General features: G+C 35.1%; 1 protein-coding gene across 4 annotated transcripts; it reads left to right on the forward strand.

Moving 5' to 3' along the window:
* The first annotated feature begins 799 nt into the window (after nt 1-799).
* On the forward strand, nt 800-15,320 carry LOC117327776. 4 transcript variants are annotated; one of them, XM_033884945.1, is made up of 16 exons: nt 800-920; nt 1,443-1,655; nt 2,536-2,634; nt 5,129-5,266; nt 6,156-6,257; nt 6,604-6,733; nt 7,297-7,445; nt 7,815-7,874; nt 8,166-8,231; nt 8,520-8,629; nt 9,569-9,629; nt 10,123-10,143; nt 10,757-10,786; nt 13,049-13,269; nt 13,512-13,599; nt 14,773-15,320. In XM_033884945.1, the coding sequence occupies exons 2-16, from the start codon at nt 1,443-1,445 to the stop codon at nt 14,839-14,841; spliced, it is 1,557 nt and encodes a 518-aa protein (XP_033740836.1). In that variant the 5' UTR covers nt 800-920; the 3' UTR covers nt 14,842-15,320. The 4 variants fall into 4 exon arrangements, with proteins under 4 accessions (XP_033740836.1, XP_033740838.1, XP_033740837.1 ...); XM_033884947.1 differs by lacking the exon at nt 10,757-10,786; XM_033884946.1 differs by lacking the exon at nt 10,123-10,143.
* Nucleotides 15,321-17,575: the final 2,255 nt, after the last annotated feature.

The raw sequence follows: 17,575 nt of genomic DNA on the forward strand, positions 1-17,575 counted from the left end.
TTTGACCCAATTTAACAAGAAGAATCTTTGTATTTTTGAAACCATGCATTGAGATCCCTACCCAATACTCAGATAAACATATTCATGGTGAAAAAAATGGGCCCAGGGGGGTCTTTACCCACCCTTGAAGACTTAATTCCTTTGCTGTGTCTTTGAAACCATTGAGATCCTGACCCCATAACTGTATAAAGGTATTGTTTGGCTTCAAGAGATAACACAATCATGTTGCAAAAAATAGGCCTGGGATTCAATTTCCTGATCGGACATGAAAAGGAATGGAAACATATAGGGTCACCAGCCCGACCACATGGATTCCCCCCTACTCTGGTTTTCTTCCCTCAGTAAGACCCCTCGCATGCTTCTGTCATGGCCAACAAGGGTGATTGATATAATTTGATATAACTTGTTTCACAGTTGTAAAATAAATAAAGTTTACATTTAAATCCAGCTTTGATGAATAATATGTATGCATTTCCATAATTGATAGTAATATGTTATATTGTGGGATTTCTTTGTATAAAGAAGATTTGTTTTTAAATTTTAATTCCCAAACTATGCCTAAGACGTCAGGGGTAAAGTTCTACCTGTACAGTAGGCTAATCTACAATCACATAAACATTTTTCATACAAGTATTTGACATGCTGTAAGACTGTTCTTGCATCCTGTGGTAGAAGAATGTACTTAATTTGCAAGAAAATTGGTGCAAATTTTGATATGTTTTGTGAAATTTAAAAGTGTGTGTGGTTGTAACGAAAATTATTATTTTTCCGGATCTTTAGTTTCGACCTACGTTACCGGCTTCATTTATTAGTTTGAGCGCAACCATGGACAACGTAAACAATAATGGCGGACTGAGTGTGGAGCTCTGACGCTTCACGTGTGTTAGCTGTCATAGGACTTGCATGTGTATAACTGCAAGGTAATGCACTAAAGTATTATGTTATGAATACTTCAGATTAACGATTATGAAATTGAATATGCCTCTAACTATACCAATGAATCACTTAGAATAATACTAGGCCTACATGGCGATTTTGCAGTTATTCAGTTTGGCTGACAGGGGATCCAGAAACATCATGATGTTACAATAAGTCATATTTACAAGTGTACATGTAGGCCTATAGTAAGTGATATACCGGATTTGGCAATCATGACTGTAAATCATGATCTATACAGTAAAATATAAACACAAAATTCAACAAATCATCATCGCCAACTGGAGTGACAATAATACTGTACTACAACTAATTCAAGAGATTTGGATCTGAATATAGATTATTCTGTAAAAACTAAGAACTGAAGACTTAGTAAGATCACAATCATAAAGAAAATCTTTTTATAGTTGTACCTTTATGTTTTGTACAGGATATCATCAATCACTCAGAATTACGAATGTATGTCTGGATAAGGAGTTTTATTTACATTTTGCATTATCTTTAAGATGGAGGAAAATGAAGATGACCAAAAAGTGATAAATCATAAGACTGAACATGAAGAAACTGATGAAGAAGAGATTGATACCCAGGTTCAAAATGCAACGAGGGTGGATTTAACCAGGATAAAAAGTGGATACAAAGGAAAACTTCATAGTCAGTCAAACTTACCCAACGTACTAAATGAATATGGAATGGAAGAAAAGGAAAACAAATACAAGGTGATTTGTGAAAGTTTTGTACATGTATGATAGAGATTTGTCTCAATTTATTGGTCACATGATGTATTAGTTGGCCAAGTTTCCTCTGACCCTAACATCAGACTTCCACATTTTGATGGGTAGATGTCTGTCAGAATGTAAGTCTATAAATATAAATATTATATAAGGATCAGAGCCAGAAGAATCGTTGGATTTCCTAGACCATGATTACTGATATCAATAACAATAGTAATCATAACATTGATCTTTTTAATGGTATATTTACACTATATCCCAGATATAGACTGCAGGCTTCTGTATCCAGGTCTTCTGGGTGACTCGGGTAATATCATAACTGAAGAATTGAACATTGTAAATCTGTATACTTCTTCTGTTTAGGGAATAGGCTAGACTCTTAGAGTGTAACATCCCTCATGGGGGCATGTACAGAAAAGTATACATGTATATCAACTCTTTTTTTTGGGGGGGGGGGGGGGGGGTTCTTGTATATCTAAGCATTTATGACTGGGCTTAGATTAATGTACAGTTGTACAAACATTCTTTTGGTAAATATATTTGCTATTTAATCTGATATCAATATTAAGAATTAAAATTTAAAATGTTTGAAGTGCAGCCATGTGTAAATGAAATCTACAATACATGGTACGTGTATATGAAATATACATGTATATAATTTTACTTGACATGGTCCACATTTCAAATGAAAAGTCATTAAAGTTGTAATCCTGAAACAACAAGCCCTGAAATTGATATCATCTGATCATGTCATTTCAAGACTTGCATAACTTGAAAAGTCCATGTATTTTGTCAGGCTAAGCTCTAATATGAACCCTGTTTGGGATATCAAGATTGTATATTACCTTTGATGTTTGTTCTACAGGAAAGTCGCAAAACACACAAAGAACGGCAATCGAAAAAGACAGCGAAGGAACCAGAAGAAACAGATAGCAAGGAGAAACGACGCAAAAAGAGGGAAGAGGTAAACAGACAATGATCCTGTTACATTCTGTCGACGTAGTAATCTTTACTTGTTACATTCTGTCGAAGTAGTAATCTTTATTGATTAGAAATGCATTAGATTCTATGTTCAGTTGCAGCGTATATTATAGATATATTACTTACATACAGTAAATGTTTTCATTTCGTTTTCAAACTTACTAAGTATGCAATAATATTGATCATGGAACATTTCCTTGCTAAAAATGTTGTCTTGTAAACATGAAGTACACTTTCATGACTTCTCGTAGGTATGTGATCTAATAATGTTTTATTCAAACAGCAAGCAAGAAAAATAAGACACCACTACAGAACCTCTCAGTCTCTCCAGGCCACTTTGTTGAGGGAAAATTCGGTACTAGATTGATGTGATGATAATCACTGCATGATAAATGATTTGTGTAAAACTAATACAGGTTTTAGTTTACAGACATTTAAAATTGAATACTGCTTTGATCAATTCATGTTTTGAAAAATAAATTAACATAACATCTAAACAACAACAAAATAGCTCAGCTGAAAATTTTACAGTTTTTTGAAAATCAAACAAATACCTTTTTGAATATTTGACTTGGTCTGGATCTGAGTATTAATACTGATCTTTCTGTGTCATAAAAACTCTAATTTTTTTGTCAAAGTATTTTTGTTTTGTGTGCTTGAATGTACAGCTTAGATGTAGGTACAATTTAGTGTTAGTCATTGACTGATTGTGAATGTTAGGTCAATATTGGTAAACTTCGTGGAAATGTTGCACATCACTTATCTGGTAAGATATTGAGTGTGAGGCAATACAAGTGTATATGTTGTTCAGGGTATAGGTCAATTCCCAACCCGTATATTACTTGTGTACACCTCCTGATATTGAAATGATGTTATACATCAGATCATAACTGGACAGGCTTTAAGTTCATTTGATTTCTTATATATACAAATTGTATTTAAATATTTATTCTATTGACAAAGTATTATTTATTTCTGTTACATCCAGTCAAGTGTGACATACACCATACACATGTATGTATGTATAGCAGTTTGCTTTGCTACATGTAGATGGTACAGTAGCAAAGTTTCGATGGTAAAGTGATTTTTTTTTTTTTCTTTTTGAATGACAATCTTGGATGGTACAGTAAATATTTTTGTATTCTGAATGACAAGCATGGATGATACAGTGGATATTTTTCTATTCTGAATGACAATCATGGATGATACAGTGGATATTTTTGTATTCTGAATGACAAGCATGGATGATACAGTAAATATTTTTGTATTCTGAATGACAATCATGGATGATACAGTGGATAATTCTCTTTCTATTCTGATTGACAACCTCTGATGGTACAATGCATTTTTTTTTATCTGAATGACAAGTTTGTATTTTTTTGCTGTGTTTCTGTCTAATATCATAAGCTGAACTATGAGATTTGTTTTTTGTTTACTAACTCAGTAGATGTTAATATATGATAATCATAATTAGGAAACTAGACTCACTGCTTTCTTAGTGCATACTTTAACCTTTTGTGGTGAAACGTGTAATTTTCATTTTAGCATGCAGACCTGAAATTAGCTAAAATAAAAGTTTCTTAAAACTCATTTAATGACCTCATTATATGAAATGTAGTGAAGATCCTGGGACTATGTATAAAGTATAGCCTGTAGGTTCTTACTAAGTAGATCTACACTCAACTTACTAATATTATACCAGGTCTCTCGTTACTGACAGTGCTTGTTTGCATGTGTCCAAGGTAATGCCAGAGCCCTATCAGACTTGGTACGTAGTATGATAGGGGCACTATTCACCAAGTAGGATATGTAGTATTAAAATCTGCAGATTAAAATTTTAATCTCTTCAGATTATGCTAATCTTTAAATATGAAGTATGATTAAGTGCAAGCATGGCACAGCTGGTGGATTTAAAGATCAGTTTATACTGTGATTGATGTTTAATGTTAAGTTAGTGGAAAGGTTAATTACCTTAAAAATGACTCAGTACTTTGATTGTATGTAGCAAAAACATCCTCTGAAGTACTAGTATAACATGGCTGTTAGTACCGATACTTGATAATATATCATCAGAAATGAAGTTGTGCATTGTATATTGAGTGGCTTATCACACCCAGTTATCAGTCATAGCTAATGTACTAATAGTAATCTTTCAGACAAGACCCTACATTATTGATCTATAAGTTTACAGATGGCTTCCTTGATGCAGCAGAATACTTTAAGAATTCCTTCATATATCTGAAAATTAACTGAAAAGACATATACTCAATTCAAAACCTGGCACGTGTATGTACATGTAGCCTGATGAATAAGTCCAGAAGACCATTATGACATTTTATGATAATATAAGGCAGAATACCCAGTAGTACAGTGGAGATGTTTGATACAGTTGTAATAACTGACAAAGTCAGACAACAAACATGGTAGTGATCTACAATGAAAGTACAGAAACTGATGGTGAGTTTTATCTTTGACAGCGCTACTTACAGTTAATGGAGGAGAGGCAGAGCATGCCAGAAGGAAGCCAGTATTTCTCAAAAAAGGTGTCGCACATGATGACCAGGCTGAATACCCCTCGGGAGGGTAATACACATCATGGGGAGCCTGATGATTCGGTAAGGTGTAACTCGTATCTCAATACAAAAATTATTGTTAGTACATGTATGTCAACTGTAAGATCTTGTCCTATTCAGGTGACATGTGTGTTTCGATTTAGCCATTAGATTAGTGGATACAGAAAAACACATGTATATGATAAAAGTTCTGTTGATATTCCAGTCAAAATGTAATTTTGAAAAAGTTATGCTTTGGTTTTAACTTACCTAAAGGACCAAGGTGACCTTATGCCATGCCTTGGCATCTGGTGTTTTTCTGTCCATCAACACTTATCTCATGAACACAAGTTGATAATAACTTGAGTAAATATCAGACAAGTTTGATGAAAATTTGTATGTAGCCATTTATCGACAAGATCTCAGACGAGTTCGAACATAAGAATTGTTCAATTATGATTAACAGAGCTATTGCCCTGAGTAATAATATTATCATTAATAATTATTTATTTCACCTGGCCCAAAGGGTGAATCTTTTTAAAACACTAGTAATCCTGAATAACTACCGGTAAATGGATTTTGATGAAATTTGGTTTGGCAAATTATTTGGCAATGTTGTATGTTGCATAAATGAAGGATGTGACACCCTTGGGGTGGGAGAAAAGGGGCCCAAAAATAGGAGTGAAATAGCCCCCCTCCAAAAAAAACTTGTTCTTTTTCAAGAATGATGGGATTTAGTCTAGAATCTACCTGTAGTTTTAACCTGCATTGTAAAGAGAGGCAGTTCAAAAATTGGAAAATATTTGAAATAGAGTATTTTGCCATAATTACTGAAATATCCAGGTAAGTGACGCAGGCCTTCTGGGCCTCTTGTTGATGTCTTTAAGAACAAATATCATCAGACTTACAAACTTCTGGAGTTGAATGATACACAGTGTATATGCTTTTACAGCAGAAGCAAGAGAAGCCAATATTGAAAAAGAAGATGGAGAAACATGTCCTAACCACCAACAGTGACTACCTAAAGGACATGCCTAAGTCTGACATAGCCAAGGTAGGCATGTTACTGTATCTGTTCTTTAAAGATGGCAAAAGGTATGTCTGTCATGTAGTGAGGTCAATCGATGTGACCCTGGTAACTCATCATTGAGTCTGGTGTGAATACTGCTCTAGTGGTTTCAATTATCCATGTTTGTTTTGCCAGCTGAATATTTACAACACCATTAATGATTTATAGTATGTTTGGGAAATTAGAAAGGAAACAGTCTAAAATGTGCCACCTTTTGGGTAAGATCACAATCAGTTATTAGATAATTAAACCTCAAAGTTAATCTGTTAATGTCAATAGTTAATGTCATTGATGACCTCTAGCAGACTAAACATTGTGATTTTTTCCGCAGATTGTTGAGCTACAGGACAAGTTGATGAAGGAAGGAAAACTAAAAACACATTATGATATTGACAAATTCAGGGAAGATATAAAGAAGCCAGAAGTCTTCAATTCATATTTCAAAAATGCTAAAACTTCAGGTGGGTATAATAAATGTTTAAAATGAAGATTTAATGCTAGATATATATACTGGTACCTAGCCTGAATAATTCATGGGGAAAAAAATATGTTATAAAATTACGGTATTAAAATCAGAGCTGTTACTAAAAAGGTGAACCATAAAGGGATGGATTGGTGTAATTTTGCTTCACATTTAAGAAAAAATGTAAAAATGCTTTTGTAACATCTCAACTGACAATGCCCATTGTTTTATTTTACATTAATACTTCTACTCTGGTCAGTTAGTATGAAAGCAAGAACGTTATCACTGTAGTGACATGTTTTCTTTTAATTGAAACCTTTATATTTCACTTGTAACACTGTTATAACACAAGTTACAATGAGCAAGGGATTCACATTACCGCTTTATGAACTCATAGATTTAAAATTTAGTGAGTTAGGGTCATACCACTTTGTAAACTTAAAGATGATATTTTGAAATGCCAGATATACTGCCTGTTCCTCTCCAGCATTTCATTACCTTGGTAATTATGTAAAATAATTATATATAATTTACACATGTATATTGCTTGACAATCACCAGATACAGGGTCTGTAGTAGGCAGTACTATCAGTTTGCCCAAAGTTCAACCCCCCAATCCTCGTGCTCTCGGTCATATCGCAGAAGCATCTCGGCCACCAACAAGGGAAGAATGGGCAGTTACTCACCAGTTTGCACCCAAATATGAAGAGGTATGGTATCTCAATATACAGTGACCTTTTATATATGTGACTTGAAAAAACTGTGAAATAGGAAACCCTTGCCTCTATTCATTGTCACAATGAACATCCCCTTTTCATATGGTAAAGTGAAGTCACTTTATAATACTTAACCATTTCAATTTTCCAATCATCAAATCTTTTTCAGGTTATTTCAATTTGTTCATCTAAACAGAAATATTCTTAATTTTTGTCTCTGGTAGAAATATACTTAAATGGGTCGGAGAGACTCACCATACCATCGTCATGTGGTGAAATGAAGCATTTTCCTATTTTCCTTTTTATTTACTCTTTGCATATGTAAATCTATGAACAATTGATTTGTGTTATTTTTTTCAACAGACTAAAGCAATGACCTCTAAAAAACAAGGAATCTCTGATCAAGAAAAACGGTTTCCAAAGGTAATCTACCTCTACAATCAGACCCTTCTAAAAATATTCTGAAGCTTTTCTTCTTTTATGTCATGTTTTGAAACCTTTCCTGTTGGCCAAATTTTAGAAATTTTTAATGAGGACTAGAGATAGGGGTCTGCTAGAGTTCCTGTTAAAACGAGTTATTTAATTTCTCTCCTGTGTTTTTGAACCAGTCATTTTTATGTAGACCATGAAAAAATCCTGGAAAATGATATAAATATTGGTGTGAGAAACTGTAGAGTGTTAATGTCATCAGTTATTAACATGTTTCTAATACAGCCTCAGATGCCACCTCTGAAGTGTTTCGCTATGGATCTCGGGGAGAAACCTGCAGATCCCGAGGAGGTCAGTGACAATATCTATTCAACACCAAACCAAAAATCTACAGTTCTTGTAGAACTGTACTTTTTGTAACGATAAGCAAACACTAACATTAGATCTCATTCTTCATTAATTTCACATTATTTTGAATTTATCGAATGATTTCACGTTAAAACCCGCTGCTGTATTCAAGCTGCTGACTTTTTCAATTCTTGAATAATTCAAATTTTAATGATTTTGTAAAGATATATCATGTCATATTATAAAACTTCAATAAATGAATGTGTGAAAAATGCTATTTTAATTTGTCAGATACAAAGACAGGCTGAATTGAAGGTGCGGATCAAACAGAGGAAGAAATTCCTTCGCAAATTACATCGAATGCACCAGATGGCTATGGCTCATAGTGCTGCAGCTAGCAGGTATATTAAAGTATCATACTATTACCTTAAACTGTTAATAAACAGGTAGTGCAGCTCTGGTTACCTGTGTTAAAAACACTGACCAGTATTTACTGGTTAATTAGAGGATAGACCTACAACACAGTAAAACTAGCATAATTTACAGGTGTCCAGTAATTTTACAAACATATTTGTGAGTGATCAGGTAGCTTGTAACCTACTGGTCTTTTTTACCGAGTTGACCAGGATTCAATTACCACATCAGACTTTAAAAGCTGTGGGGTCCCTGGCAAAACCACAATGATTTCAACCCAAGATTCCTTACATTACATTATAACTTGCACACTTTGATTTAGGCCAACCATGGTGATTGACATACATTTATAACTTGATTTATTATCATAAAATGAATATTTATGTAGTTGATTCATCTGACAACAGGAGGGGCCACAGTGGCCGATTGGTTATGTTTTCGAAGCCAATAAGATCCAGGCAATATGTACAGATTCTTAACTCATTCTCTACTTTGTATTTTGTATTGGTGTTGTTCACGTATATTACGATTGTATATACCCAGGTATAATATGTACCAATGGGCAATATGGCCCACAGTTAAAAAAAAAAATTGAAATTGCATGGTTAAGGTGTCCTGACACATTATCACTAGCGCTCCAACTCTTGGTTGCGAGTTCAAAACCCATGTGAGGCAGTTGCCTGGTACTGACCATATGCCGGTGGTTTTCTCCGGGTACTTCAGCTTTCCTCAGCATCCAAAACTTGGCACATCCCTAAATGACCCTGGCTGTTAAATAGGTCGTTAAACAAAATAAACCAAACAGACAGCAAATCAACTTTTCACATTTCTTCATTTACTTTTACAGATTTTTATTGACATAATTGGTCATTTATACTGTATCAAGATTGTGTTGATATTTACTCATAGATCGTTTCATTATGCAGAATAATGGAAAACCATGGGGAGATTGGAGGGATACTTGATGGGAACTCACTGCGAGATGTGGTAGGTACCGCAACCATTACAAAGACCATGTATAGGGTTATAGATGTAGCTGTAGTAATTTCTATAATCTGCTTTTACTAGTTGCTCATATATAGCTGTATGTCAGAACTGAAAGTATATAATAGTATGCATGTGTTACATTCTTTTTAACTCTATTGTATATCATATTCATATCAGTATTAGAAACTTTGTCGGAATGTCATTGCATGTGTACATTATTTTGTGAATATGTCGCATCTGACAATCTTAGTAAAATATGTAAAATTATCTTAAACATCAGATGCTAATATATAGTATTATTGTATCATTGTAATTAAATCACCTTTAAATTAGCCGACATCAGCTGATTCTGTTACAACCTTACCAGTAATTAATGTGAAATTTAGAATTTAATTCTGGATAATACCACTACATGTTTTCTGGTGAAATTGGTATAAATACATTAGTCATGATAAAACTCTATGAAACTGACTGGATGATGTCATTTTTACAGTATCTACCGTCTGATTTTTACGTAAGAATTATGTATATTGTGAGGCCTAAATCCAACACCTCTTCAACAAAATCAAATTTAATTTCCTGTATTAATGGAATTCCCAAAGATCCAGCCATTCTTTCATTTACCTTTAAATCTGAGACACGATTTGAATACTTATACATACAGTGCTGTTTTTGTTGACTCTACCATTCTTGCCTCTTAACTATTTGTCTAATTGTCTCCACTGAATTGATAAAAATGTGAATATCCTGACTATTCATACCATGTGAACAAACCACCTTGTGGGTTATGATCTTCCCATGCTCTTCCATCTTCTGATGCACTGTTCAGTGACCTCTCCATAATTTACATATCAACCATCCATGAAGTGAACTTCCATACCCTTCTAGCCATCCATGACTTCATTTCCTTTGTATTTGATTTATTCCAAACCATGTAGCTTTAATAATGACATCCTTGTTAAACACATTGTGAGACAAATCTGTGTTTTGTGTTGTCATTTATGATGTGGAAATGTTTTTGTTTCAAAATTGCCTTGTTGTAATTTTAGCGGAACCGCTTATTAAGTTATGTGACAGTAACTCTGCTTGAGAATCCTGTTGTGATGTTTCAGTAATTCTGTTTTCAGGCATCCATGTATAGTGGAATACAGAACTTTGTATGTGTATCCCCTCTACCTGTTGTGATGAACGTGTAATCATGTGTTCTAAACTAACTCAGTTATGCATCCTGTATTGAAATGCACTTACGCTTTGCCTTGACTCTGAAAACACCAGCACACAAACATGTGAATTGTTGAAGTAGCTAGCTATATCATATTCACAAACACGTTTTCCACATGACCTGCTAATTATAAGAGTTGTATATGAATGTTCAGATAATTGTGATTTTTTTTTGGTCACCTGAGACCTTGACCTATTGCGATCGCCATAAATTACATTTTCAACCTCATCTCAATTTCTAACAGACCAAGAGCTCTTATTTCGGACCTGTAGCATTCTGGGATGACTGGCTACAAAGACTGTTCAAATGGATAACCTTGACTTTCATTCAAGGTCACAGGGGTCGATAAAATCTTTAAACGACCTCTTCTTGATAACCAAGGCCCACAGACCCAATATTATGTCTAGCATGCTGGGATAAGGGCTACCAAATTTTTTCAAATGGATGACCTTGACTTTCATTCAAAGTCACAGGGGTCAAATATGCTAAAATCTTTAAACAACTTCTTGATAACCAAAAGGCCATGAGACTCAATATTAGGTCTGTAGCATGCTGGGATGAAGGGCTACCAAGTTTGGGCAAATGGATGACCTTGACTTTTATTCAAGGTCACAGGGGCCAAATATGCTAAAATCTTTAAATAACTTCTTCTTGATAACCAAAAGGCCCTGAGATTCAATATTAGGTCTGTAGCATGCTGGGATGAAGGCTACCAAGTTTGTTGAAATGGATGACATTGACCTTTATTCAAGGTCACAGGGGCCAAATATGCTAAAATATATCAAAACTGAGGTGACCGTTATGGCCCATGGGCTTCTTGTATTTTATCCTATTCATAAGACTTCACACATCTCGCCTTAACAACCATCACCTCCTACACAAATGGTGTGGACTTTATTTGCCATGTGTTCAAAAACCTACACTTTGGTATCCTAGTTCTGCAGACTTGGGTTATTAATCTGATTGTCATTAAACTTCTCTCACTTGCTCAAAACACATGACATTAGTCTTTGAACATGTTTGTGTAGCAGTCTTCTGGTGGTCAAACGTGACAATTTTGTTCCAACAGAATTCATTTTTATATGATTCAAAGATTTAGATTATTTTTTGATAAAATGGATATCTTAAAAAAAAAAAATCTTTCAGATATTTGCAGTTCATGAGTTCCTGGCACAAGGGGATTTATATCGTCTGTGATGTTTTGTTTGTAGAATAGCAATTGTTAGTATATGTATTTATATGGTAATTGTTTTAATTGAAATCTATGACACTGGTATCTTGCCTATCCTCAATAAGCAGAGCATGGATCATAGTTTTTAACAAACATTAGTGAATCATAAACAATCAGTTACGTGAATAAGTATTGTTGATAGTGAATCAATTTGTGTCTGTCCAACACATGCCCACTGCAGTGTTATGTAAACCACATTTGTTTAGCATTTTGCTGATAGCCACATATGTTACCAAAGCAAGAAGACTTCCTTCATACAAATGGATGTCTCTTTTATATTACACCTTTCTTGTAAACTTGCATGCCATATATATGCGTGTGTATGTACATATTGGATTTTTGTTTGAGGTGATGCAAAATTATGTCTTCCATGCTTACATGTATATAGCTATGCTGTCTTGTCGATAATGAAAACATTAGAATCTGTACTGACTATAGTTAACTTTGGTAAGTCAACGTTAGAATCTATACTATAATTACCTCTGTAAGTCATACTATGACTATAATCTGAGGCTCAAACAAATTTCTTAACTCATAAATTATCCCGAGGAAAATGCTTCTAAGGCTTGCATGATAAATGTTTTGACATTTTACGTTGTAAAATGCACATTCCTCTTGCTCAGTAAAAATATTCATCACATAATGACCAGTCTTGGTAGTTTTAAATGGATGTTGATTTGATGACTGCAAGACCAGATAGACTTAAGATGAGTGTGCGACTACAAGCTAGTAATACTGATTGTGGGATTAGAACTGCATACGTGATTGAGCCCAGCTCCTGGTACTTGATGAATGCGAGTTGTGTGGGAGAGGATAATGGACATTGTACATACTGTACATTGTGATGATGACACTACTCAAGGCTAGAGCTGGTACTTGATGAATTTTTTCATAGATATTTTATTAAGATACCTTTACTGTCAATAAGGTACAGCATACATTGTCATATTGATATTTTTTCTGTAGATATCTGTGCTGCCTGCCCCAGAGGACCAGTATATCTCTCAACAAGATGTAGAGGTGGCAGAGATTGGTGGTCAACTGATGCAGGATGACCACAGTAGAGGATCATCCAGTAATGGAAGTTTCCGCTCACGTGCAACTCTACATTCAAGGGGTAGCCTCGCATCCCGCGGGAGTCAACAGTCTAGGGGGAGCAAGTCTGTGAGAACACCAGGTCTTCGCAGGTAACTGTTTCTGGTTCTATCGTAGATATTGACCTTACAGTCAAAGCAGGAGTCTGATCAGTGTGTGGCTGCATGATATAAATATTTGTGTCTATAGATGCAAAATAAAGATGGAGAATGTGAAAATACATCATCTATCAATATAAGTAAGTTTTTTTTTATTGACTATATTTCATGTATATTTAAATTATGTACAATTTATATGTTAGTATGGTAATTGACCATTTCATTCCTTTGTACAGAAGATTACAGTCTAGGGAATCAAATCGTACCAAAGCACCACCATTGCCCCTTACCATGGACGAAATTAGAGGCAAGACCAAGGTTATTGTAAGTAGGGGATGATGTACATGTGAAGACACAATGTCACAGTTTTGAGTTTTCTAAATCCATTAGGTCTTTTCTCGCAGATTTTAAATATTGCAGTAGACTGAATTCTACCATAGTAATTATTAGCTCACTTAGTCTATAGAAATGTAAAGCTTATGCGGTGGGATTGCAAAAGTCATCTATCCTTCAACTTTTTCTTTAAAACACCACTTGTTGAGTACAACAGCATGCATTTGACCAAATTTGGTTTGAGGATTATTGGATGGTTTTATCATGGGTAGAGGTCCAAGGCCTAGTAGAGATTAGGCGTTGAAAAATTAGTGTTTTCCTACCAAAGTGTGAATCATCTTTGAAGAAATGGTGTTAATTGTTGCCATTGGTACTCCAAGAGATAGAACAAGAGATCGCAGAGGAATCTTGGCACTCACCATTGAGTGAACTTGATTTGTTGTATGTAAGACTGATCTTTTCTCTATTTTTTCCTTCTTCCCCTTTTCTTTTTAATAATTCAATAACATGGGGACCTACGATTGAATTCTAAGAGGAGCCTAGAACATTCTGTCCATAACAAATAGTAATAACAAACTTAAGTTGTTAAAGGTGGCTGCCAGTCGGTCATTTTGTTTTCAAATCAAACTCAAAGTTAAATGGGCACAACTTAAGGGACTAAGGGGAACCTGCATATCAAGTTTGAGAATATATAATTCAGTATTCTGAAGAAATAGTGATAACAAACTTCAACTGTCCAAATCCAAGATGGCCACCTGTTAGCCATTAAGATTTTCAATCAGTCTCCAATTTCAGTATATTTTACTATACACCAAGTAGAACCTCCTGAGAAATAACAAACATTAACTGTTGAAATTTAAATGTATGCCAGCATTTTTTTTTTTATTATTATTATTTATTTATTTATTTATGAAACATGCACAGCTAGGGGCCCAGTGCTACATATTAAATTTGAAATAGAGGTTAAATAAAATTGTTAAAAGATGAAAGACAATTTGAAACAGATGGTGGCCGCTAAGAATGATTACTTCACTAGTCATAATTGATTAAATAATTTGTCACAAAATACCAATGTGAGAAATTTAGTCCCTTTGGACCTCATGCTTTAATCAATTAGATTGTATATAATTTTGTATCAATTCTACACATTTTTTTTATTTCCAGGAGGCTAAGTGTCTGAGTAGCAACTGGATGAACTACATGAAATCAGGCACGAACATTGAGACATCATAGAAGACAACAATCAATGTTTAAAGTTTAACCTCAAAGAAAGCAAAATCAGAGGAAAATCTATTGAACTCTTAGTTTTTTACAGAATTGAAATTTAATTTGATAAACCATAATTGATATTTCTTGAGAAATTAAAGCAGAGGTATGTTGTAAAATCATAATTTGAATTTTAGGGATGCCATCTAATCTAGTCTTTATGTGATAGGCTCAGAAAACTGTATAATTTGTGGTTGTGAAGTCTAGATGTTAACAATGGTGTCCTTGTGATATCAATAATCATGCACAAATGATGAAAGAAAGTGAAGTGTGGTTGTGTGAGGGGTATGTTTTGGTGCACATGCAAACATTTTTAATAGCACATCTGTTTGGTTGTTCTATGTTCACATTCATTTAATGTGTTACAGGACAATGTTTATCACCATATGTAGATTTCATATGTCATATTTTGAATATTATTAATAAAGTATTTTGAACCAAAAAATGTTTTCTACTATTCACCACTGTCAATAAAAATACGACTAAATGATAAAAACAAGAATTCTACGGAGGTGGATGTGTCGCCTGTACACAAAAAAGTAAAATTAACAATGACCTTGAACATTGAACATTTGTAAAAAAAAAAAAAAAAAAAAAATCAATGCAAGCATTTGTGGTAAAGAAAAACTGCTAAAAATTTCAGTTTAATGGGCCCAAAGAAACTGGAGTTATCACAAGGAAACTACTTTTTTTCTATTTCTAGTGACAGATTTTCTATTTAAAGTCGGTGACCTTGACCTTTGAACAAGTCAAAAAAACAATCCCATGCAAGCACTTGCGATAAGAAAAATCTGCATGAAAATTGAGTTTGATGGGCCGAAAGGAACTTAGTTATTGAAAACAAGGAAACAAATTTTCTATTTTTAGTAACAGTGACCTGGACACTCAACCTCTGGACCTGAAAAACAATCCCAAGCAAGAACTTTTGGTACGGAAGGTCTGCATTTATTTCGAGTTTGATCGGCCCATGGGAACTTGAATTATCGCACGGAAACCTCTGTAAAGTTGATGATGCAGACATGGTGATACCTATATGTTGCTTGCTTTTCTCAAGTCAGTAAACACTGACTAAAAAAAAGATCATAAGTGGAAATTGATTTATTATTAACCAAAGTTATATCATTCATAGATTTGTCTCCCATTTTACCTGTTCAAGATATCTCCCACACCACTTAGAGTGTGATTCCTCTGTCACCACCTAGAGTGTGATTTCTCTGTCACCACTTAGAGTGTGATTTCTCTGTCACCACTTAGAGTGTGATTTCTCTGTCACCACTTAGAGTGTGATTTCTCTGTCACCACCCAGAGTGTGATTTCTCTGTCACCACCCAGAGTGTGATTTCTCTGTCACCACCCAGATTGTGATTTCTCTGTCACCACCCAGAGTGTGATTTCTCTGTCACCACCCAGATTGTGATTTCTCTGTCACCACCCAGAGTGTGATTTCTCTGTCACCACCCAGAGTGTGATTTCTCTGTCACCACCTAGAGTGTGATTTCTCTGTCACCACCCAGATTGTGATTTACCTGTCACCACCCAGATTGTGATTTCTCTGTCACCACCCAGAGTGTGATTTCTCTGTCACCACCCAGATTGTGATTTACCTGTCACCACCCAGATTGTGATTTCTCTGTCACCACCCAGAGTGTGATTTCTCTGTCACCACCTAGAGTGTGATTTCTCTGTCACCACCTAGAGTGTGATTTCTCTGTCACCACCTAGAGTGTGATTTCTCTGTCACCACCTTAGGTATATCAGACAGCACGTGCTGTTAACAATACAATGATGTTATCAATATTGCTTTGCATTGCAATACTTTTAAAATAAAGTAGTATGATAGGAGAAAAATAATCATCCCTTACTTTAAGGATGTAACAGAGAAATCTCTTACACGAGGAGTGTCGAGATTCTTGATTGTCTAAATCACTGCAGAGCCTCGGGTTATAGACAACCAAGAACATGAGGAGTGTCGAGATTCTTGATTGTCTAAATCACTGCAGAGCCTCTGGTTATAGACAACCAAGAACATGAGGAGTGTCGAGATTCTTGATTGTCTAAATCACTGCAGAGCCTCGGGTTATAGACAACCAAGAACATGAGGAGCGAGATTCTTGATTGTCTAAATCACTGCAGAGCCTCGGGTTATAGACAACCAAGAACATGAGGAGCGAGATTCTTGATTGTCTAAATCACTGCAGAGCCTCTGGTTATAGACAACCAAGAACATGAGAAGTGTCGAGATTCATGATTGTCTAAATCACTGCAGAGCCTCGGGTTATAGACGACCAAGAACATTAGGAGCGAGATTCTTGATTGTCTAAATCACTGCAGAGCCTCGGGTTATAGACAACCAAGAACATGAGGAGTGTCGAGATTCTTGATTGTCTAAATCACTGCAGAGCCTCGGGTTATAGACGATCAAGAACATATATCAATGCCTCAAGTGGGAGATTCTTTATAACACCCTCAAGGTAAGAAAAGATTCTATATAGTCACATGGTCACTGTCAAATAACACTGATTTTACTGATACTGATATAAGACACACACGAGACCCTATACCACCTCCGTGGGTATATAGCTGGGCGCCATATGTAAAAGGAGAGGAAAAATGCACCACCAGACTGGGGTTTGAACCTGGGACTTCCAAATACTAGCCAGATGCTCTACCAATTGAGCTTCCTGGTCGCCGGCATTCATTC

The sequence above is a fragment of the Pecten maximus genome, chromosome 5, assembly GCF_902652985.1.
Source record: "Pecten maximus chromosome 5, xPecMax1.1, whole genome shotgun sequence".
Classification (NCBI taxonomy): Eukaryota; Metazoa; Mollusca; class Bivalvia; order Pectinida; family Pectinidae; genus Pecten; species Pecten maximus.

Coding starts and splice junctions, on each gene's coding strand:
- LOC117327776 (XM_033884945.1), top strand. CDS start 1,443: ATGGAGGAAAATGAAGATGACCAAAAAGTGATAAATCATAAGACTGAA. Junction 10,144..10,756: donor ATCTACCGTCTGATTTTTAC/GTAAGAATTATG, acceptor TTCTGTTTTCAG/GCATCCATGTATAGTGGAAT. Junction 10,787..13,048: donor ATAGTGGAATACAGAACTTT/GTATGTGTATCC, acceptor TTTTTTCTGTAG/ATATCTGTGCTGCCTGCCCC.